The sequence below is a fragment of the Eptesicus fuscus genome, chromosome 2 (genome assembly GCF_027574615.1).
Source record: "Eptesicus fuscus isolate TK198812 chromosome 2, DD_ASM_mEF_20220401, whole genome shotgun sequence".
Taxonomy (NCBI): domain Eukaryota; kingdom Metazoa; phylum Chordata; class Mammalia; order Chiroptera; family Vespertilionidae; genus Eptesicus; species Eptesicus fuscus.
This window is the reverse complement of record NC_072474.1, coordinates 28681360-28704634: the sequence shown is the minus strand read 5'-3', so window position 1 is coordinate 28704634 and position 23275 is coordinate 28681360. Positions and strand designations below refer to the sequence as shown.

Here is a 23275-nt window from a genome sequence, read left to right as displayed (position 1 = left end):
AAAAGTATCTATTTAGGGCTTTTGCCCACTTTTTTATTGGATAATTTATCTTCTTTTTATTAAGATGTATGAGTTCCCTGTGAATGTTGGAAATTAAACCTTTATCAATTATAACATTTGCAAATATGTTCTCCCGTACAGTGGGCTTTCTTGTTGTTTTGTTGATGGTTTCTTTTGCTGTAAAAAAGCTTTTTATTTTGATATAGTCCCATTTGTTTATTTTTCTCTTTAGTTTCCAATGCCCTAGGAGCAGTATCAGTGAAGAAATTGCTTCAACTTATGTCTGAGATTTCGCTGCCTGTGGATTCCGCTAGTATTTTTATGGTTTCCTGTCTTATGTTTAAGTCCTTTATCCATTTTGAGTTTATTTTTGTGTATGGTGTAAGTTGGTGGTCTAGTTTCATTTTTTTGCATTTATCTGTCCAATTTTCCCAACACCATTTATTGAAGAGACTGTTTTGACTCCATTGTATGTTCATGCCTCCTTTGTCAAATATTGAGTATAGTGGTTGGGGTTGATATCTGGGTTCTCTATTCTATTCCATTGGTTTATATGTCTGTTCTCGTGCCAGTACCAGGCTGTTTTGAGAACAGTGGCTTTGTAATACAGCTTCAAATCTGGTATTGAGATCCCACCTACTTTGTTCTTCTTTCTCAGGATTGCTGCAGCTATTCGGGTTCTTTTTTTATTCCAGATGAATTTTTGCAGAGTTCTTTCTAGGTCTGTGAAATATGTCATTGGTATTTTAATGGGGAGTGCATTGAGTCTATAGATTGCTTTGGATAGTATGGACATTTTAATGATGTTGATTCTATCAATCCATGAACATGGTATGTTCTTCCATCTGTTTATGTCTTCCTCTATCTCTTTTTTTCAGTGTCCTGTAGTTTTCCACATATAGGTCTTTTACCTCCTTAGTTAAGTTTATTTCTAGGTATCTTAATTTTTTTGGTGCAATGGTAAATGGGATTGCTTTTTTAGTCTCTCTTTCTGTAAGTTCACTATTAGTGTATAGAAATGCTATAGATTTCTTGGTATTAATTTTGTATCCTGCTACATTGCTGAATTCATCTATTAAGTCTAATAGTTTTTTTATGGAGTCTTTAGGGTTTTTTATGTACAATATCATGTCATCAGCAAATAAGGACAGTTTTACTTGTTCTTTTCCAGTTTGGATGCCTTTTATTTCTTCTTCTTGTCTAATTGCAATGGCTAATACTTCCAGTACTATGTCGAACAGGGGTGGTGAGAGTGGGCATCCCTGTCTTGTTCCTGTTCTTAGGGGAAATGGTTTTAGTTTTTGCCCATTGAGTATGATGTTGGCTGTGGGTTTGTCATATATGGCTTTTATAATGTTGAGGTATGATCCTTCTATTCCCACCTTGCTGAGTGTTTTTATCAAGAAAGGGTGTTGGATTTTGTCAAATGCTTTTTCTGCATCAATTGATATGACTATGTGGTTTTTATCTCTCAATTTGGTTATGTGATGTATCACATTTATTGATTTGCGGATATTGTACCATCCTTGCATCCCTGGGACAAATCCTACTTGGTCATGGTGTATAATCTTTCTGATGTACTGCTGGAGCCGATTTGCTAGAATTTTGTTGAGGATTTTGGCATCTATGTTCATGAGGGATATTGCCCTGTAATTCTCTTTCATTGTGTTGTCTTTACCTGGTTTTGGTATTAGGGTGATGCTGACTTCATAGCATGAGCTTGGAAGTGTTCCTTCCTCTTGAATTTTCTGAAATAGTCTGAGGAGGATATGTTTTAGTTCTTCCTTGAATGTTTGGAAAACTCCCCTGTGAAGCTGTCTGGCCCTGGGCTTTTGTTTGTTGGAAGCTTTTTGATGACTGCTTCAATTTCTTCCATAGTTATTGGCCTATTGAGTTGTTTAGATTCTTCCTGATTGAGTTTTGGAAGGTTGTATTTTTCTAGGAATATGTCCATTTCCTCCAGGTTGTCCAGTTTGTTGGAATAGAGTTGTTCATACTATTTTTTAACAATCCTTTGTATTTCTATGGGGTCTGTTGTTATTTCTTCTCTTTCATTTCTGATTTTGTTTATTTTTACACTGGAATTTTCTTGTTGCTCTCTTTCTAACTCTTTGAGTTGTAGGGTTAGGTAATTTATTACCATTGTTTCTTGTTTTTTGCAGTAGGCTTGTAGAGCTATGAACTTCCCTCTCAAGACTGCTTTCTCTGTGTCACATATATTTGGGATTGCTGTGTTTTCATTGTCATTTGTTGCCATGATGCTTTTTATTTCTTCTTTGATCTCTCTGGAAACCCAGTCATTGTTTAATAGCATGCTATTTAGTCTCCATATGTTTGATTTTTTTTGGATTGTTTTCATTGTAGTTGATTTCCAGTTTTATGCAACTGTGATATGAGAAGATACTTGATATGATTTCTATCTTCTTGAATCTGAAGAGACTTTGCCTGTGATGCAATATATGGTCTATCTTTGAAAATGACCCATGTGAACGTGAGAAGAATGTATATTCTGTGGCTTTGGGGTGAAATGTTCTGAAGATGTCAATTAATTCCATCTGACCTAGTGAGTCATTTAGAATTGATGTTTCTTTGCTGATTTTTTGTTTAGAGGATTTGTCCAATGGTGATAGTGGGGTATTAAAGTCACCTACTATGATTGTATTGCTGTCAATCTCTCCCTTGATATCCTCCAGAAGTTTTTTAATATATATTTGGGTGCTCCTGTGTTGGGTGCGTATATGTTTACCAGAGTTATTTCTTCTTGATGGATTACTCCCTTTAGTATTATGAAGTGGCCTTCCTTATCTCTTTTTATGTCCTTCATTTTGAGATCTAATTTGTCAGATATAAGTATTGCTACCCCAGATTTTTTTTCATTTCCATTCGCCTGAAAAACCTTTTTCCATCCCTTCACCCTCAGTCTGTGTGCGTCTTTTTTTCTGAGGTGGGTTTCCTGTAGACAGTAGATATATGGGTCATGTTTTCTTATCCACTCAGTTGCCCTATGTCTTTTGATTGGGGCATTTAATCCATTTACATTTAAAGTTATTATTGATAGGTACTTGTTTGTCGCCATTTTTATTCTTTACCCCTTTGTTCCTCCTTCCCTTCTTATTTCTTCTTTTTACAGCAGACCCTTTAGCTAGTGTTTAGATTTTGTTTTCCCCATGGCACTTAATACCGGTTTGGGGGAAAGGGTTGCCCCAGAGCTGGTTCTCTGATCGTTATTCCCCACTCTGATCCCCAGGTTCCACAAAAACAACTTTTCCCTGCAGTCTCTTAGAGTGTCCCCAATTGGGTGATCCTATGTATTGGGCTTAGTAATCAGAAGCAAGGATTTAAAGAGGAACAGAGAGAGAGAGTGAGAGAGAGAGAGAGAGAGAGAGAGAGAGAAAGAAAGAGAGAGAGAGAGAGAGAGAGAGCGAGAAGAGTCAGAGTAAGTGCGTGAACTCTGGCGCTGCAATGCAAGTCTGTGCAGTCTTTTTTCCCTTGGGTCTAAGCAGTCGGCACACTCTTAAAATTTTTAGGCTGCCCTTTTGTGCCCAGATAAGCTATGGGTTGTTTTTTAGAGTTCCCTTCTGTTAGCAGCCCTGAGGATCCCCTTCCACATTCGCGGATCACGCCAGCCCCAATGGCCGAGGACTTTTCTGGGCAGAGACTTCCCCAGATCCTCCAGCTCCCACAGTGCACATTTCTCTCTCCTGCCCAGACCACAGACCTCACCTTATCACAGGTGAAATCTGACCTTTCCGTGAGGGAGTGCAGAGCTCCTCCGAATCCATGTGCTCGCGCCCACGTGTTCCCGGGTTCGCAGCTGTTCGCTGGGTGCTGTTGTTGTAAATTCCCGGGATTTTCAGGCTTCCAACAACATCCACTCTCCCATTCAAGATGGCGTGGTCTCCATCATCAGAGCCGGTTGCTCAGGGAGGGATCCCAGCAGCAGTGGAGGCTGCCTGGTCAGGGGAGTCAGAGCCGGTTGCTCAGGGAGGGATCCCAGCAGCAGTGGGGGCTGCCTGGTCAGGGGAACCCCCTCCGGTGGTCCCGCTCAGTCCCCTGGGGTATAGCTGTCCTTCAGCTCACAAAACACTCCCCGTGCGACCACACACTCTCCCTTTGTTCTCTCACTTACACACTATCTTGCAGTCTGCCTTCCTTCAGTCAGCAGACACTTTGTAAAAAATTTTAATCAAGTATTTTTTGACACCCATATATCTTGGTTTACAATAACATTAACTAAAGAGAGAATCTGGTGTTCAACTGGAAAGAAATATGAAATCAAATGAGATGGTTGGAAGTCTTTACCCATTATTTCCTCTTCTGCCTCCCACTCCTCCTTAATTTTTTCTTCTCTCTCATCATTTATGTTTCTGCAGAGTTTGTCTTCAGGCTCTAGAACTGAGGATGGAATGATTATATTAACTATATTTTAGTTAAAGGACTTCTTTGCACTAATGCAGAGAAATAACTAAAATTTGCATCACTTGTTATTTCCATTTTTATTTTAAAAATAATATAGCCCCATCTTGGTCCACATACCAGCTATATCTTCTGATTCTGCCTAACCTTATATCACAACTATTTCCCAGGTGACATCATAATCAGTTTAATATTTGCATAATGTCATAAAACACTGATTTCTCTTATTTAACCATTTTTCTTTATGGGACGACTCAATAGTATCTAGGTTTGCGGTTTAACAACAAGAACAATCCTGAGCATATTTGCTCTCTCTCCTGTTGAATTGGTTGCTTAGGGAGCACTTCTTGTAGTGGGATTCTGGTGTCAATTATTATAAATACGTACATGGATTTTGATATGTATTTATATCACTTATTTAATTGGAAAATGAACTCTGAGTTTTTCAAACACACTGCCACACAAATAAAATTGTATCACATTGTTGGTTTTTAAATTAGGGACTGGCTTCAGATTAATCCAGACCTCGTTTTTTCAAGAAATAAATTGAGGCCACATTGATTCAATTAGCAAATATTCTACTCATCTGTATAAGACTCTGAATCAGGTGTTGTAAAGGGCTGCCAAGGGGACTAGGACACAGTTCTGGCCCCAGATGGGATCCCAGATGTGGTAGGAGGTGCAATATAAAACCATTGGGTAACTGGTGGTTTGCCTCTTGTTCTTGGAAAAGTCAACATCACATTAGCTGGGGGCACTGCACAGTGGAGGCGCCAGTGGGATGGCCACAGCAAACCTGAAAAGCTAAAGGTACTTGACATCTGTGGGACTCAACGGTACTGGGGAGTTCAGGCTCTGAGGATGACCTTGAGAGAGCCACATGTCTTCTATGAGCCACATGTTCCTCATCTGTGACATGGAGACAGTGTTTCCCTCAAACACTGTTGTCAGGATGAAATGCTAATGAGAAAGTCCTTTGGAACAAAATAATCCTATACAAAAGTCACATATTAGTGATTTATCGACCTTCCTCCTTCTTTTTCTCTATCTCTTACTTCCAATCCATCACGCTTCTCCTGTGTTTAACTCCTTATAATTCATTATTTGGGAATCCAGATCATTCCCTTCTTGGGAAGAACATATTTCCCATTTCTACTCCAAACATCAGCTAGTTGGCAAAGAGCAGAGGATTGTATGAACTAATTTATGTTAAGAAGTGATATTAGTCTGCTCAGGCTGCCATAATAAAATACCAGACTTAGCAGCGTAAACAATATAAATTTACTTTCTTAAACCTCTGGAGGCTGGAAGACCAAGATCAAAGTGCCAGCAGGATTGGTTTCCTCTGAGGCCTCTCTCCTTGGCTTGCAGACAATAGCCTTCTTGCTGCCTCTTCACCGGGTCTTTTCTCTGCACCCATCCCTGGCATCTCCCAATTCTTCTTCTTGTAAGGAAACAAGTCAGATTGGATTAGGGCCTGCTCATATGACCTAATTTAATCTTAATTACCTCTTTAAAGGCCCATTCTCTAAATACAGTCACATTTTGAGTTTCTGGGGATTAGAGCTTCAACATATGTATTTTGGGAGACACAATTCATCCCATAACAAAGAGTCAATGACAAATGATATTCTAAAACTCCTGGCATTGTGAACAGGATGCTGAAGGAGAAAGCCATAAAGGATGACTAAATGAAGGATGGAGATTGCAGCATCTCATGAGCAGTTGGATGGCAGGGCAAGGGGGGAATAGAAGGATTAGGACTAAGAACTGTCTTGGCATCCTTCACAGACCAAACATAGGCAACCACCAGCAGTAGACACTTTAAATACTCTCAGTAGAGAAAATGACATCTAAATCCAGAATTGTACCAATACTTACAGAGAGAAAAATATTTCTCCTCCCACCTTCTAAAGAAAATTCTCTGCCTCCTGAGCTTCTAGGCCCATTGTGAGCCAAAGAAATGATAGAGCTGAGAGCACAGAACAATTTAGATTCAGAACCTTTGGTAGAAATGAGAAAGATAGGCACAAGAATAAAGGCAGACAAATATCACATGATCTCACTTATATGTGGAATCTAATGAATAAAATAAACTGACAAATAAAATAGAACCAGAGGCATGGAAACGTGGAACAGACTGAGGAATCACAGAGGAAAGGGGGAGAGGGGGTGGGAAGAGATTAACCAATAAACTTATATGCATACTAGAGGCCTGGTGCACAAATTCATGCATGGGTGGGGTCCCTCAGTGTGGCCTGCGGGGATTGGGCAGAAACCAGCAGTCCAACGCTGCCTGCTGCTCTAACCTGCTGCTCCCGCTCATCCTGGCCCCGCTGTGCCTGCAGCGGGCTCGCACCCAGTCAGTCCTGATCAGGAGAGGCTCGTGCTGCTGCTGCTGCGCTCGCCAGCCATGAGTCTGGTGCCCATCCTTGGGGGGAGGGGGGGCAGGAACACAATCAGCCCAAGGGCAGTGGGATGCCCTTGCCAGCCCGGGATCTGAATCCATCCCACTGATTCATATGGGTTGTTGGGAGCCACCTGGCGGCTGCTTTTATATTATTTCTCCCTTGCAGAGTGTCTAGGGAGGGAAAGTGGCTGCAGTGCCCAAGGCTGTAGCTTTACTTCCTCTCTAGCATTTGGTAGTGTCACTCTTTTACGCATTTTACCCTTTCTAATGGACTATTTCACGGTGGGTTCCAATTTGCTTTTTCTTTATGTTGAGCACTCTTTCTAGTGCTTACTGATCATCATATATTTTCTTTGGAGAAGTGACTCTTAAGGTGTTTGCCCTGTATTTATTGGGTTATTTGCCCTTTTTATTGATTTGTAGTTCTTTTTATAATGTGGACACGAGTCTTTTTCTCAGATATATAAGTTGCAAATATTTTCTCCAAGTCTATCTCTATCATTTATTTTTTCTATTTTCTACTCATCTTAGGATAAGCAGAAATTTTTGATTTATTCTCCTTTTATGGTTAGTGTTTTTCTTCTCATCTCTAGGAACTCTCTGCCTATAACTAGCTTGCAAAGCTTTCTTTTAGCAGCATAATAGTTTTAACTTTTATTTTTGTATCTACAATATATAGATCTAGTGTCTAAATATTTAGATATGTAACAAAATGAATTTTTGGGTATGCAGTATTCCATTGATCTAGCTTGTCCATTCTTTCACCAATACCACACTATTTTTTTAAAAAAAATTTTTTATTGTTCAGATTATTACAGTTGTTCCTCTTTTTTCTCCCCATAGCTCCTCTCCACCTGGTTCCCACACCACCCCATACCCTTACGCCCCCATTGTCCTCGTCCATAGGTGTTCGATTTTTGTCCTGTCTCTTCCCGCACCCCCACATCCCCTTCCCCCCGAGAATTGTCAGTCCACTCCCTTTCTATGCCCCTGAGTCTATTATATTCACCAGTTTATTCTGTTCATAATATTTTTTATTCACTAGATTTCTAGATTCACTTGTTGATAGATATGTAACCACACTATCTTGATTACTGCAGCTTTATAGTAAGTCTTGAATCAGGTAGTGTCAATCCTCCAACTTTGTTCTTCAATATTGTGTTTGCTATTCTGGGCCTTTTGCTTCTCCATATAAACTTTGGAATCAGTTTGTTGACATCCACAAGATAACTTGTTAGAATTTTTACTGGGATTGCATTGATTCTATAGATCAAGTTGGGAAGAACTGACATATTGACAATATTGAATCATCCTATCCATGAACATGGAATATCTGTCCATTTATTTAGTTATTTGATTTTTTTATCAGAGTTTTATAGTTTTCCTTATATAGATCTCATAAATATGTTGTCAGATTTATATCCAAGTACTTTATTTTTTGGGTGCTAATGTAAAGGCTATTGTATTTTTAATTTCAATTTCCATTTGTTCATTGCTGCTCTATAGCCAAGCAATTGACTTTTATATATTATTTTTGTATTCTTTTTTTAATCCTCACCCGAGGATATTTTTACATTGATTTTTAGAGAGAGTGTTAAGAGAGAGGGGAAAGACAGAGAGAAATATCGATGTGAGAGAAACACATCTATTGGTTGCCTCCTGCAGGAGTGCCAACCAAAGCCCAGGCTGAGGAGGAGCCTACAATCAAGGTATGAGCCCTTGACCGGAATTGAGCCTGGGACCCTTCGATCTGCAGGCCAACCTCTCTCCACTGAGCCAAATCGGCTAGGGCTAGCTTTGTATTCTGTAACTCTGTTATAATCACTTATTAGTATGAAGAGGTTTGGGTTTTTTTGTTTTTTGTTTTTTGTTTTTTTGTCTGTTCTTTCAGATTTTCTACATAGTCAGTCATGACAACCACAAACACAGACAATTTTATTATTTCTACCCAATCTGTATACCCTTTATTCCCTTTCCTTTTCTGTTGCATTAGCTAGGACTTCTAGTACAATGTTGGAAAATGGTGGTTAAAAGGAACATCCTTGCCCTGGCTAAGTGGCTTAGTTGGTTAGAGCAGCATCTCATGCACCAAAGGATTGCAGGTTCGATTCTGGTCAGGGCGTGTATGGGGGACAACCAATCAATGTTTCTCTCTTACTTTGATGTTTATCTCTCTCCCCCTCTCCTTTTCTCTCTCTCTAAAATCAATAAAAACATATCCTCGAGTGAGGATGAATTTTAAAAAAAGGAGTGTGTGTGGGGGGGACATCCTTGCCATGTACCTCCATTGGTTTTTCTGATTATTATGCCTATCTTGTTTTAGCAACCAGATTTACCTTCTGATACTTAAAAAGTTGTTTGGTATTGATGCCTGATAAGTGCCAGTGAGTGGTACTGATGATACCTGTAGAGAGAAATGCCCTTTTGCAGGAGTTAAGGGATAAAATAAACTTTAGCCCAGTCTCTATATGAATTACCATTCTTTTTTTTCTGGACAGAGGAAAAAAGTAGAACTAGCATCTATCTATGCCTATTATGTGCACGGTGCTCTGCAAGTTACCTTAATATGTTACAACAAGTAATCTTTAAAACAAATTAGTAAAATAATTATGATAATACCCACTTTATGGAAAAGGAAGCCATATCTTAGGTAAGTAAAAATAATAAAGTTATATAACTAGTTAACTGGTAGAGCTAGAATTAAGAAAATCACCTTTCTCCCCTTTCTTGCCTTATTATGATTATTATTATGATTACCAGGATGTATTGAGTGCTTATGACACATGTTCCTCTATAATTGCTGGCCCACTGAGCCAATGAGATTGCTTTTGTTTAGTCCTTTCTTGGTTAGAGGTGGGCAAGCTGTCCACATTCTTCTCACCTTCTGTTATTGGGGGTAATAGGAGTATCCTAAGTCTTAGATGGGAGTGATATCTAGGATGGCAAGACGCTGGTGAGCAGAATGTGCAGGTACAGGGAACCTTCACTACAATCTGAGTTATTAATAAGCAATCGGCAGATCATCCTCTACCATCAACTAGTGCAGCAACCAGCCCGGATTAGCTGGCTGTGGTAGAGTCCCCGGCTTTCTCGCCTTTTCCTCTTTCCTGTGATCCTTCTTATCCACTTCTTTTATCCAGTGTGTGGCTTCTTCCTAAAAATCTAGTTTCTTAAAAGGGGAACTGGTTGCATCTTTCTGATTAGACCAATGCCAATGGAGTCATCTTTCTGATTAGACCAATGCCTTTCCCCCTTTATAGTTGAGCGTTTGGCCACTACATCAAGGGTCTTTAGTGGGAAATCAAGGTCCATTTTTTGAGCTGAGTGAGGGGCAGGTCTTTGCAGTATGAAAAGGTATTTGGAAAACTAACCGATGGGTAGGTGGATGATAAACACACACTTCCTACTAGCCAGACATTGAGGGAAGCATTTTAAATTTCTATTTTTTAGTGATGCAGAATCATTAATTATAGAAAGTCAGACAATCCTGAAAAGTTCTTTTCTCACACACACATTTTGTCTTTTAACTAAATTTACATGGCTTTCCTCTCTTCTTTTTCTCATATTCCTTGGTCTTCCTCTCTCTACTTGCTCAGCATCAGGCATATTCAGAGTAAAACCTCATTCATTTCTATTCATTTACTTTAAAATATATTGTAGTTTATATTTTAATTTGGTTGAAATTAAATTTTGAACTGTGTCTCATACAAAAGTTTCTAAAGAACAATGGCAACAGACTTAGTTTCTTTCTAGGAAAAAGTGGGGTATATATAAATCCTTTAAATAAAACGCAGATATGTGTGATTAAATCACTACATGATTAAATGTGTGAATGTTTGACTTGGACCCTCCTGAACTGGTAATATGCTTCTTTTCCTTCGCAGAGTTGTGTCTCAGGCCACCAAATCTCAGACATGCCACATTCAAAGCCATCACCTACGAAATGGGCACCCTGTTAAACTGTGACTGCAAGAAAGGTTTCCGCATAAGCAGAGAGTCGGTCTTTATGAATTGTACAGGAAACGCTGGCCACTCTGCCTGGGAAAACCAATGTCAGTGCAAAATGAATTGTAAGTGTTTCCTTTTGTAACTGCCAAGGGGAAGAGAAGAGCGTAGCAAAGAGTGAGACAGAGCTTCAGCTTTTGTTCACTCGGCCCCACAGACAAAAATTGTCCAGTCTGAACTACACGGGAACTAATTTTACTGGTTTCTGGAATATTCATACACTAAACAAATATTTAAGGAGTGTCTTCTAGGTCCAAGTACTGGTCTAGGCATGCAGGACACCCAGCACTCAAGAAACTTATATTTCATGGTCAGGAAGAAAACAGACATTACACTAATGATTACTGAACAATTAAAAAATAATTCTAGTTCACAATAATGTGAATATACTGAATGCCACTGAACCGTACACTTAAAATGATTGATATGGCAAATGTTGTCATGTCTATGCTGAACGCTATTGTCATTACACACATGAATACTGACAGGCCAGTGCTGACCTGGGCTGAACGTGAGCAGGGCCCACTAACAGCACCCCAAGGGCAGGGCTCATGTGTGGCACATCTTTGTAACGGCAGCACTTTGGTATTTCCTGGTGCACTGCAAGCACTAGAAAGACACTTTCTGAGTAAGTGAGTACATGAAGAGTGTTTACTGTTATAAACATTTGTGAAGTTGTTTGCTTCATTCCATTCATATTCTCTAGCCCTCAGGAACACACAAAAACAAGCTACTCCTAAACCTGAAGAACAGAAGGAAAGAAAAACCACAGAAATGCAAAGCCAAACACGGCCCACAGACCAAGTTAACCTTCTAGGTAAGAGGGGAATCTGAACAACTGTTGTCTGAGTACTAGGAGACAGCCCGTCTCTTGCAGGTTTATGATGTGGTCCCCAAAGGAAGAAAGTCTGTCCCATTATCCTCTCCTCTAAGGATATCATGTCAACAATAGCATTTGCAGGCTCTTGGCTCAGCATTTCAAGTCACTGTCACAGAAGCCAACCTGGCCTTGGGGGTTCTTCCTGGTTTGAGAGTTGGCTGAATAGAATTCAATTCAATTCAATTCAATTCAATTCAATTCAAAAAGCATGTGTTGGGACTAAAGGTGCCAGGCACTGCCAACAGAAGATATAAACATGAGCAGACAATAGCTCCTTCTCTAAAGGAAATACTTTGTTTTTTCCCTAAGTAGAAGATAATGAACTGCCAGCAAAGCAATTTATTTCCAGATGCTTCTTAGGAGGAGTGTGTGTGTGTCTCTCTGTGTGTGTGTGTGTGTGTGTGTGTGTGTGTGTGTGTGTGAGTAAAATGTGCTGGGCCATACTGGTGAGTCTTGAAGCTGCAGACAAATACCTCCTGGCTAATGGGCTATGGATGAGTGAGCACCATAAGTACCCAGTTGCTGCTGCAACTTTCTGAGATGAATCATGTTAATTAAAGTCAAGTCATAATGTCAGGAGGAAATAGAGCCCATTAGGAAAGCCTGAGCTTTTGGGGGACCAGCTGACCTTATAGAAACCTATGGTCCCATGCTGATTGTATAATATTACAAAGAACTTAAACATATTATATAAAATCTCACTTGAACCTCACAACCCGGTGAGTGAAGGAGGAGGAATATTACTTCAATTTACTGAAAAAATTGAGACATTGAGAAGGTAAAAGATTTGGCTAAACTCACATAATTTAAGAATAAGACCTTGGGTCTCCTGAATTGGACTAGAAATCTTTCTACTGATTACTTATTTTAGACTAGTTCGAATTTATTTGCATCTTGCATTATTAAAAAAAAGAAGAATCCAGGGGCATTGTTGCAATGTGAGGTTTTTATCCATTTACATACACACACACACACACACACACACACACACACACACACACAACTTTGTACTGGAATGGTATTTCAAAGCAAGTTTAATTATTGTTTTTTTCTCTACTTCTCCCATAATACCCTCCACAATTATTGAAAGGTTCCTCAAAATGTCAATGTTTGTTGTCCTTACTCAAGAGATAACCAGCTGGTTTTGGCTAAGGGATATTTCACAGATTGTCTTAATTAGTATGTTTTCATTTAAAAGAAGCAAACCCAATTAAAAACAGGTTCAGACAGTTATGAATATCACTGACTGTAAAAGAAATTTTTTGAGACTAAAACATACGTTCAGTCATGATTTGCCAGGTGTTAGAGCAGACTGCTCAGGACAGAACCACTAAGCTTCCAGGTGGGGCAGAAGGGTTATATAGAGTATTTGTAGAGCTTATATTGGGTATTCAGGCTGTGGAAGGCTTGGAAGGTCAGAGAATATGTGTAGCTTCCCATGTCTGAGGAATAGAGGGTACATGTGGTTCCATATGTCCAGATTGGGGATGGAGTGAAAAATCCTGAGATTATATCATAGCAGGACACGATCTTTAGGGTTAAAGGTCAGTCAGGCGTGGGTTTTAGTTTGGGAGTGGAAAGTTACCAAACACAGGGCATTTCCAGAGGCCTTCATTGGGCTAACCCAGGGCAAGCTTCAGGTATGGCTTGATCAGAGATCAGGCTCCAATTTTCTGAGATTCTCTCAGCCGCTCTCTCCTCGGGGCTTTGGCTTTGTCCCCAGTTCTTCTACCATGGTCCCAAGGTGACCATCAGCTGCAACCTGAGGCTGTAGCTTCCTCAATAAGGGGTGGTTGGTCTTCACTTTTCAGTGACCCAAATTGGGCTAAGCCTGCTCTTATCCCTCAGCTGAGACCATCCTTCCCAGTCCTGTGCACTTGCCAAAACTCTCACTATCGTCAGAAGTAATTACTCATGCCTCTGTGTTCCCATAGCAAGCGTCTGTTCCTTAACTATAATACTCAGCACATTCTGCCTTCACATGTCTTTCTTACCCAGTTGGCTGACCCCTCCTGCAGGAGTGACTGAGTCTCTGTGCCTTCCCACAAAGTACTTAGCAAAGTCCTGACATATAGACATTCTCAATACATATTGGTTAAATGAAAGAAAATAAATGAACAAAAAAATAAGAACCAAGGTCTGGTCCCTAGGAAGGGGAAACTTGGACTCACAGTGCTCTCCCCAACTTGCCTTTGGAATTTCCTTTCCCTCTTCCAGGTCATTGCAGGGAGCCTCCACCATGGGAACATGAAGCTTCAGAGAGAATTTATCATTTCGTGGTGGGCCAGACAGTTCACTATGAGTGCGCCCAGGGATTCAGGGCCATACAGAAAGGTCCTGCCACGAGTACCTGCAAAATGATCTGTGGGAAGACAAGGTGGACACAGCCCCAGCTCAAGTGCACAAGTGAGAGTGAGAACGATCAGTTTCTAGGTATGGTGGCACCTTCCTGAGTTCACTAGTTTGCTTTTTCCATCAGGCCGACCAGGGTGGAATTCCTGACCTACCAGCTATGTAACTTTGGGCAAGTTAATCTCCTTGGGCCTCTATTTTTTCTCATTCTATAAAAAACACTAGAGAAACTCAAAGGTCTCTATCACTTAAGGTCTCCTGAACCCTGAGTGGAGATAAGTAGCAGGAGAGGGAAGAGGAGAAAAGATCTTTGGAGTGTTCCAGAGCCCCCAGATCCCTCACTGGTGATAATGCCTCCCCTTTCCTAGCTGATCCTGAAATCCCACTTCTTCCTCTTAGCTACCAAGACTTCCTCTCGTTCAAAGGGGAAAGTCCAACCTGCAACCCACACATTTCTAATTTACTTATAGATCATGTAAATCCATTATTTGTACAGTGCTACACTGTTGACATGGCAACTTCCCCTTGTATACTTCCCACCTGAGCTTTGATAAAAATGCAAATGTGCAGAGAAGGGACTTATTCAAACACAAGCATGCACATTCCTTCATCCACACATACAACCAATGTATGCTGAGATCTTCTGCTATTTTCATTCTGAAGTTGTATTACTATTTCTACAATCTAAAGTCACTTACATTGTCCTAGCCAGGTGACTCAGTTAGTTGGAACATCGTCCCATATACCAAAAGGTTGCAGGTTTGATCCCCTGTTGGGACACATACAGGAGGCAACCCATTGATGTCTCTATCTCTGTCTCTCCCCCTCCCTTCCTTTCTCTCTAAAATCAATAAAAACATATCCTCGGATGAGGATTATAAAAGTGTGTGTGTGTGTGTGTGTGTGTGTGTGTGTGTGTGTGTGTGTGTGTATTAAAAGTCAGTTACATTTAACAATGGGTTACAGGTTTCTTTGCTCACCACTCTTTCCCATATCCCATGACTTCCTCTTGGATTCTTGAGAATTCTGTGTTTCTTTCCCATAGCTTGTCTCCAGTAAGCCATACTGGTCGTAGTGTGTCCCTGGTTTCCTTTGTAAAAGGATGACAAGGTGGGGCAGTGTCCTGGGTAACTGACAACACCCATGCTGAATGAGGACCTATAACAGAGGAAAAACTATCCTTTTGTGCCTTTCTACTTTGTTTGATAGTTCAGTGGTATTGGTGTTGTTATGACCTGTTTCCAAGTCACAGATGTAAACCAGGCTGAGTAGGAAGCCTAGAGAGGAAGAGTTTCTCAAAGTTCTATGGAAAACCAAGGCCAGAATTAGAATTCCTTCTCACTGGGCTCTGCTGGGACCTCTTATGCCACTCCCTTTGGCTCTGATGTAGAGCCATGTGACGTGGCACCCACAGATAACATGCCCAGAACTGAGATTCACACCTTAGCTAGTGTATCTAGAGTCAACTGAGGTGGGTGGGTGGGGCTGGATGTAAGACCCCCTCCCCTTTCAGTTCCACAAACATTGCTTACTCTCTCTGCCAGATGACGAAGAGTCTCCAGCAATCACGGACACTCCTTCTGGGAGTGAAGCTTCCTGTCCCTTCACCACGACAGGTACTACTACAGGTATGACTGAGTCTGTTTCTATGAAGATAAAAGCCATTTTATCAAATGGGAGAGAGGGAAGACAGTTTGTCTGGAGCAGCCTCGCCAGCCTGGGCAGAGCTGCCCCGTGAATGTTAAGATGATCAAGATCTGCATCTGACCTCCCAATCCTCAAAGGCTGGAAAGCAAGTGTCAGAAAGAGATAATACCATCCTGAGGGCAGTGTCTTGAAGCAGAAGAAGGAAATGCTTGTGCACGGCCTCCCCTTGTCTTTTATGTCTCTTCCATCAGTCTTTGAGGTTCTAGCTCAGGGAGAACCCTAGCACTCTTCAGCCTGTGCAATCCAATAATTGCCTAAACAGAGCATCTTCCCCTCTCTCTTCTGCATAGATTTTCAGAAATATACAGAAGAGTCTACAACCACGGAGATGTTCATATTTACCATTGAGTATCAGATAGCAGGTGGGTAGGAGTCACTTCTATTATTAACAAAATGTTCACCAGTCAGCGATTGTGGGGCATGTTGCTTGTGGGTGGGTGGGTTGGTTAGTTGTTTATCATGACCCCCTATTTACACTACATGTTTATAAGAGTAAAATACTAATGCAGAAATTAACATAACCTAAAATCACAGTGAAGGCTCAAACTAGCCTCATTCAGCTCCTCCTGAATGGATCCTAAATGATGAAATACCCCATGCCTGGAAGTGAACGTTGAAGCAAAGGGGGAGGGAGAATGTATAACCAGGGAAAGAAAAAAAATTCCTAAAACAGTACAGTTGTTTCCTGGTAGGAGGGAAAAAACATGCTTTGCGGCAAGAAAACAATAAAATTAAAAATGAGCTCATAGAAAAAGAGTAGGATGGAGATCACCAGGGGCTGGGGCTGGGGCCGATAGGGAGATGGTGGTCAGAGGGCACAAATTCCAGTTAGAAGAGAAGTTCTGGGGATGAAATGCACAGCATGGTGATTGTAGTTAACAATACCGTACTGTATAATTGAAAGTTGCTAAGAGAGGAGATCTTAAACATTCTCACCACAAAAAAGAAATGGTAATTATGTGACATGATGGAGGTGTTAGCCAATGCCATGGTAGTAATCATATGGCACTATGTAAATGTATCAAATCAACATGCTGTACACCTTAAACTCACACAATGTATATCTCTATATATAAAAAGCCAGTGACCGGTACGCCGTAACGACCTGAATGACTGGTCGCTATGACACCCACTGCAGCCAGTGAACCGCCCAATTGGCCTCTCCCACCCTGATCGAGGGCTGGGTGGCTGGCCACCCCCCCCATGACCCCTACCTCCAGCTGGCCCCACCCCTGATCGGCCTCTCCCACCCTGATCAAGTGTGGGGCAGCCGGCCAACCCCCCCGCAGCCCTTCCCCCTGGCTGGCCCCAGCCCCAATCAGCCCACCCCACCCCAATCAGCTCGAAGCTTCTGCCTCGGGCAGGCCCCACCCTTGATCACCCCCCTCTACCCCAAAGGGGGAGGGGCCAACTGGCCAACCTCCTACAGCCTCTCCCCCCAGCCAGCCCTACCCCCAATGGGCCCCTGCCACCCCAATAAGCCTGAAGCCCCTCCCCCTGACTGGCCCTGCCCCTGATTGCCCCACCACCCCAACTGGGGGTGAGGCCTGCCAGCTAATCACCCGTGGCCACTTTCCCCAGCCAGCCTAGCCCTGATCAGGCCCTGATCGGGGCAGGCTGGCTGGACCCCACCTGTGCACGAATTCATGCACTGGGCCTCTAGTGTCAATTACATATACTAATAAAAGGGTGATATGCTAATTAGACCAGATAGACCGGACGTCTTCTGGACAAAGCGGCAGTGACTGTGAGAGCTGAGGAGGGCTGGCAGTCGAAGCAGCAGCAGGGTGATGGGGGTAGCGCCTTCCCCTGATTGGCCTGGTCCCCTTCTGCAGAGGGAGGCCATATTGCAGTAGGACATCCCCTGAGGGCTCCTGGACTTTGAGAGGGGGAGGCCAGGCTGAGAGACCCTCTCCCCCCAGTGCATGAATTTTCATGCACTGGACCTCTACTATGTCAATAAAGCTGGGGACAAAAGAAGAAAAACATGCTTTGAGGCACATTTAAGGTAGATAGGTAGGTAGATAGATGGCTCACTCCAGTACTATTGGGAAATATGAACACTTTCAAGAGATGCTAAAGTGTTTATGATTTATCTTTACGTTCCAGTATTTCTTTTACCTGTCACAGGCCTCCCTCTCAGCCTCTTTAACTGAGGCCTGGGCTCTGAACCTTTCTGAAAAGAGGGTCTTTCAGTTTGATCTCACCTGAAAGCCTTTTGAGGAAAGGCACTATGTCCTTCTCCATCCATGCCACCTCACTCAGTCCTGGAGCACCCTAAGGAATCTGTCAGGGGAGGGAAATCAGAAACTGCAGAGCCCACCTCTTTGGGATATCCTTGCTCATGGGGGGATTTTCTCAGCCTGCTCTATGACCTAGCCCAGGACATACTGTGCTGATCTGCTTCTCTGTTGGCAGTGGCCGGCTGCATTCTCCTGCTGATCAGTATTTTCCTTCTGAGTGCGCTCACCTGGCAGCGGAGACGGTGAGTACCTTATAAGGAAGCCCTTGCCCAAGCTATCTGTGAAGCCAGAGTAGGAAAAGCCTCAGGGCAGAGATACCCGGGTCCCCAGCACTCCCCATCCTCCTCCTACCCACCAGCAGTTTGAAGAGTAGTAGAGGGAGAATTGGCCAAGCATGCACTCCCAAAGAGTCAATCAACAAAATTACAGCCACAGGGAATTGGAAGAGCAAAGGAAACTAACATTTGTTGAGCACCTACTGTATACCAATTTCAATGCTTGTCTAATAAACATTATCACAACCTGTCTTCTCAGAAACCTTCTCATAGCTACATCTTGAACAGATTAAGTAACATAAACTAGATTGCACAGCAGAGCTCCAAATGCAACTTGAATAGAGATCCCAAGGCCTTTCTGCCCCATCACCTGGCTAGAAGGAAGCTAGGCCCACCCTAAGTTCTTCTCTCCTGAGCTCTCACCCCACCTCCTGCAGACACTCACACCAGAGCCTTCTTGACCAGGAACATGACTGATGTGTGGCCTTATTTCCACTAACTTGGATTCTCAATCTTGGCTGCAGGTTGGAACAACCAGGAGGTATTTTTGTAAATTGATTTTAGAGAGAGGAGAGAGAGAGAGAGAGAGAGAGAGAGAGAGAGAGAGAGAAGAGACATCCTACCCTCTCCTGCCCAAACCCTGACCAGGGATCAAACTTGAAACCTGGGTATGTGCCTTGACTGGGAATGGAACCTACCACCTTTTGGTGCATCGGACGATGCTCCAACCAATTGAGCCCACCAGCCAGGACAGGAGATATTCTTTAAAATGCTTGGGTCCCAACTAATGCTTGGGTCCCAACCAAAATCTTTGGGGTTGGCCCTCAACATCAGTACTTTTTTCTTTTCAATTGAGATAAAATTAATTACTTTAACCATTTTCAAGTGCATAACTCAGTGGTTTTAGCAATGTTGGAGACACACCACCATTACCTAATTCTACATTAGAACATTTCCATCACCCCAAAAAGAAACCCTGAAGTTCCCAATTCACCTAGTCCCTGGCAACCACTAATCTACTTTCTGTCTCTGTGGATTTACCTATTCTGGACATTTCATATAAATGGAATCACACAATATACAACCTCATGTGACTATGAAATACTTTTTAAAAACTCCTCAGATGCATCAAATACATTCACATCCAATTTTTCCAACTCTGCACTAAGCCACTTGTTCTCAAACTTGATGGGCATCAGAATCTCCTGGTGGGCTTGTTTATACAGACTTCCAGCCCTACCCCGGTGTTTCTGATTCAGTAGGTCTGGGATGGGGCCTGAAAATGTACATTTCTAACAAATCCACAGCTGATACTGATACTTCTGTTCCAGGAACCAAACTTTGAGAACCACTGTATAAGCCTAACTGTATTAAGAATCAAGAGAGTAAAATAATTTTACACACACACACACACACACACACACACACACACACACACACTGCTTCTCCCACCCTTTAGCCAGCAGGCTATAGAGACCTATTATGTCACTTTTTCAAAGATCCAGGCTATCCCTACCCACATACCAGAGGACACTCTAGCCCCACCCTAATATAAACTCCCCAGTAAGACCCTCAGAAGATATTTGTTAGGTCCTCTCCTTCCTTCAGTGATAATACTTAATATCTCTCAAGGATCTTTTCATTTAAGTAGCTTAAAGACAAAAAGCCTTCAGACATGAAAGGGTGAAGCTATTTGGGGGTGGTCAAGGTTTAGGAATTTATTTTGTGAAACAAAGAACAGCCTGAAATCATGAGTCCCACAAACTCCTCCATAATTACAATCTTCCAGGAGACTCAAACTGACATCTCTGTCAGAGATTAGTCCAAAATCCTTCCTAAAGTCAAATTTCATCTAATAATGCCCTCTTATGGCCAAACAGAATCCTACATTTGATCTTATTTACCTGCCAGCAATTACTAGGAACTAGTGATGAGCCAGAGCTGGCTTACAGTGGCTCCTGAGAGCCAAAGTTAAGTTTTCAGGAATTTTACAAACTGTTTTAAAGTATAACCATTGTGAAAAATTAAGGTATGCAAACTTACAAATAAATTACATTAAATACAAAATTAAATACTCAAAACTATCACTTTTCTAATTATTTTACTACATTTTACTGATTCCTTTATTCGCAGAGTTATTTACAGCTATTGTGTCAATATCAAGAAAATATTATATAATGATTTGCTCTTGCATCTCTCTTTCCAACTCTGTATTCAGTGATGTCACATTGGTAGCCTGAAACTAGGCATGGTAGGAATATTTACACATGGAAATCGGCAAATTTTTTCAGAGAGCTAGTTGGATATACATTAAACATTTCCCAGCACACCACTTATCGAAGCCTTGCCTCATGGAGTTCTGAGCAAGGTAGAAAGCAACTAACTGGGCTAAATAAAAACTAGGGAAAATAAGCACAGTTTTGTCTAATATGGTAGCCACTAGTCACATGTGGATATTTAAGTTTAAACCTAAATAAATTAAATATAATTAAATATTGAGTTCATTAGTTGCACTAGCCACGTTTATATTTCCATCATCACAGAAATTTCAGATAGGACAGTGCTGGCTAGAAACTAAGAGTTTTCACTCATGAAAATCACTGAGCACTGTTATTTGCTATTATTATTCCTTTTCTGCAACTATTGTCCTCCACACAGTTAAAAAAATTTATAGACTATCTTCTCTGTAGATGTGGGCCAAAGGTTACAAACTTCCAGTTAGTAGATGAATAAGTTCTAGGAATCTAATGCACAGCATTGTACTTATCATCAACAAAACTGTATTATATACTTCAAAGTTGCTAAGAGACTAGATCTTATATATTCTTACCATAAAAATAAAATGATTATCATGTGACACAACAGAGGTGTTAGCTGATGCTACAGTGGTACTCATATTGCAATATATAAAATGTATCAAATCAGCATGTTTACATCTTGAACTCACACAATGTTATATGTCAGTTATATTTCAAGAAAACAATTCCTAGAATATCTGAATTTTATTAACCAATGTTACTCTAATAAATTCAATAAAAATATATCGGTGTGGGCAAAATTAAGTTAAATTATCAGCCATCATTACCTAAAAGATAAATCATAAGTAAGGATACACAATAATAACAATAAGGAGAAGACAAATAACAAAAATAATATAATAATTAATACATAAATAATAAAATAAGAAAAAACTCCGTGTTTTGTGTAGTACAACTGTAAACCTACTTTTGCCCACTCCTGTATATATATGTATATATCTGTATATATATATATATATATATATATTAAAAAGAATATTTGCCATGTGTCAGGCACTTGTCAGGGGCCTGAAGATAAATACAAATGTCCTCTTTTCTCAGGAGCTTACAGACTAGTAGAGAAGGGAAAAAATAGAGAATTTAATATAATTTGTTGGAGCCTAAGATTAAGGTGTTATAGGAGCAAAGAAAATGAGCACTTAACCATATGTGGGGGTGCCAAGAAGGCTTTTAGAGTTGAAGGTGCCTAAGATGTCTGAGGCCAGATTTTAAAAAGGCAGGAGATAGCTGCTGGGCAGAGGGAGTGTGGGGAGAGGGAAAGCAGTGAGAGGGAGTATCACAATGTTTGGGAGAAGCCAAGAAGTTCTGAACATACATGCATGGGGCAGTGGTAACAATGAAGCTCTGGGGATGGACCAAGTCATGAAGATCAGGCCAGACTGAGGGGCTTAGACCCTATCCTGAGGGCAACAGAGAGCTCCACAGAAGCTTTACTTATGGGACAAATGGTAGCATTGACCCTTTGAATGGTCCAGCTACAACAGAGGCTGGATTTAAGATGGGTGATAGTGGTGGCAGTCTGGTTATGTTATGATGGAGTAAATCCACACAGGAGATGATTACAGCATGAACTAGGTCAGTAGGTGTATGTTAAAAAGGAGCAAAAGAATCAAGAAATATATAAAGGAGGTCAAGGTAGCTGGTTTTAAGTGAAGGTTAAGGAAGAGGGATGACTTAGGAGTGAGTCCAGGTTTTAGAGTGTGACAGTAGGACTTGCTAATCACTATACACTGAGATGAAGTATAGAATGAGGATCTAGAGTAGTGTATACCCCTTGGGATTAACCCCCAAGCAGAGCTCATCCTCTGGTCCATTACCTAGGACACGCTCAGCCTCCATACCTACAACTGTCCAGTCCTAGAACTGACAGGGAAATGGAAGGGCTACCTTGGGCTCTTTCTCAGATTGCCTCATTGCATAATGACTGAGTTTTCATGCTGTAAGAACCACGGGGCAGTCTTAGCTTGGCAGGAGAGAGAAGACTTGAGGTCAGATTTCAGCATGTAGGAAGGTAATAGTATCCTGGGGTGGAATTTAAAGTTAGCAGATCAACGTGGGCTTAGTTGAATGTTCTACCCACATCGATTTAGGTGGAAACACATTTTTCTTGGTTCAGTATTACACTGATAACTATGACTTAGTTATATCACTACAGGAAGAAGAGTAGAAGAACACTCTAGAAAGCTAGAGTGGTAAGAAGCTGAGAACAGCCCACAGCAGTCATGAAGCACAAGCAAAATCAAAGAAGTGAAACACTCACCTAAGCTGCATCTCTTGTGATAACCTTGGGTTTTGAAAAACTCTGACACCACATCACAGAACAACAGGCAACTGCAACCCCATCACGAAGCCAGCTCTGGATCAGTGAGTGAGCTCAACCTGATTCTAAGTACATCACTGGAGGAACAGCAAGGAGCAACCAGAACTCTCATTCTTATTTTCATGTATATGTAAAGCTTGATGGGCCAGGAACTCTCTCCACACCCTAAATAGTATAAAGAAAATAGCTTAATGTTAATTTCATCCCAACTGCCCAGTTTAGACATCCCAAGGAAAAACCCAGCACTAATGTAAATAGACATATACGCACTCTCTAGCCTACGTAATAGAGGATCTTGTCCCTTGATCCACGTAGCTCCTTTCCCAGCCTCTGAATGACTAGCCCATTC

The 23275-nt window shown here is 41.4% G+C and overlaps 1 protein-coding gene across 1 annotated transcript in view; it reads left to right on the top strand.

The window, feature by feature from the left end:
• IL2RA (interleukin 2 receptor subunit alpha) overlaps positions 1 to 22869 on the top strand; it is a 52243-nt gene extending 29374 nt beyond the window's left edge. The window contains exons 2-8 of the mRNA XM_054722825.1: positions 10711 to 10896; positions 11538 to 11648; positions 13929 to 14144; positions 15608 to 15691; positions 16061 to 16132; positions 18189 to 18255; positions 22762 to 22869. Of these exons, the coding sequence (XP_054578800.1) occupies positions 10711 to 10896; positions 11538 to 11648; positions 13929 to 14144; positions 15608 to 15691; positions 16061 to 16132; positions 18189 to 18255; positions 22762 to 22786 (761 nt within the window). The 3' untranslated portion in view covers positions 22787 to 22869. The remainder of the gene's footprint in view (positions 1 to 10710; positions 10897 to 11537; positions 11649 to 13928; positions 14145 to 15607; positions 15692 to 16060; positions 16133 to 18188; positions 18256 to 22761) is intronic.
• Positions 22870 to 23275: the final 406 nt, after the last annotated feature.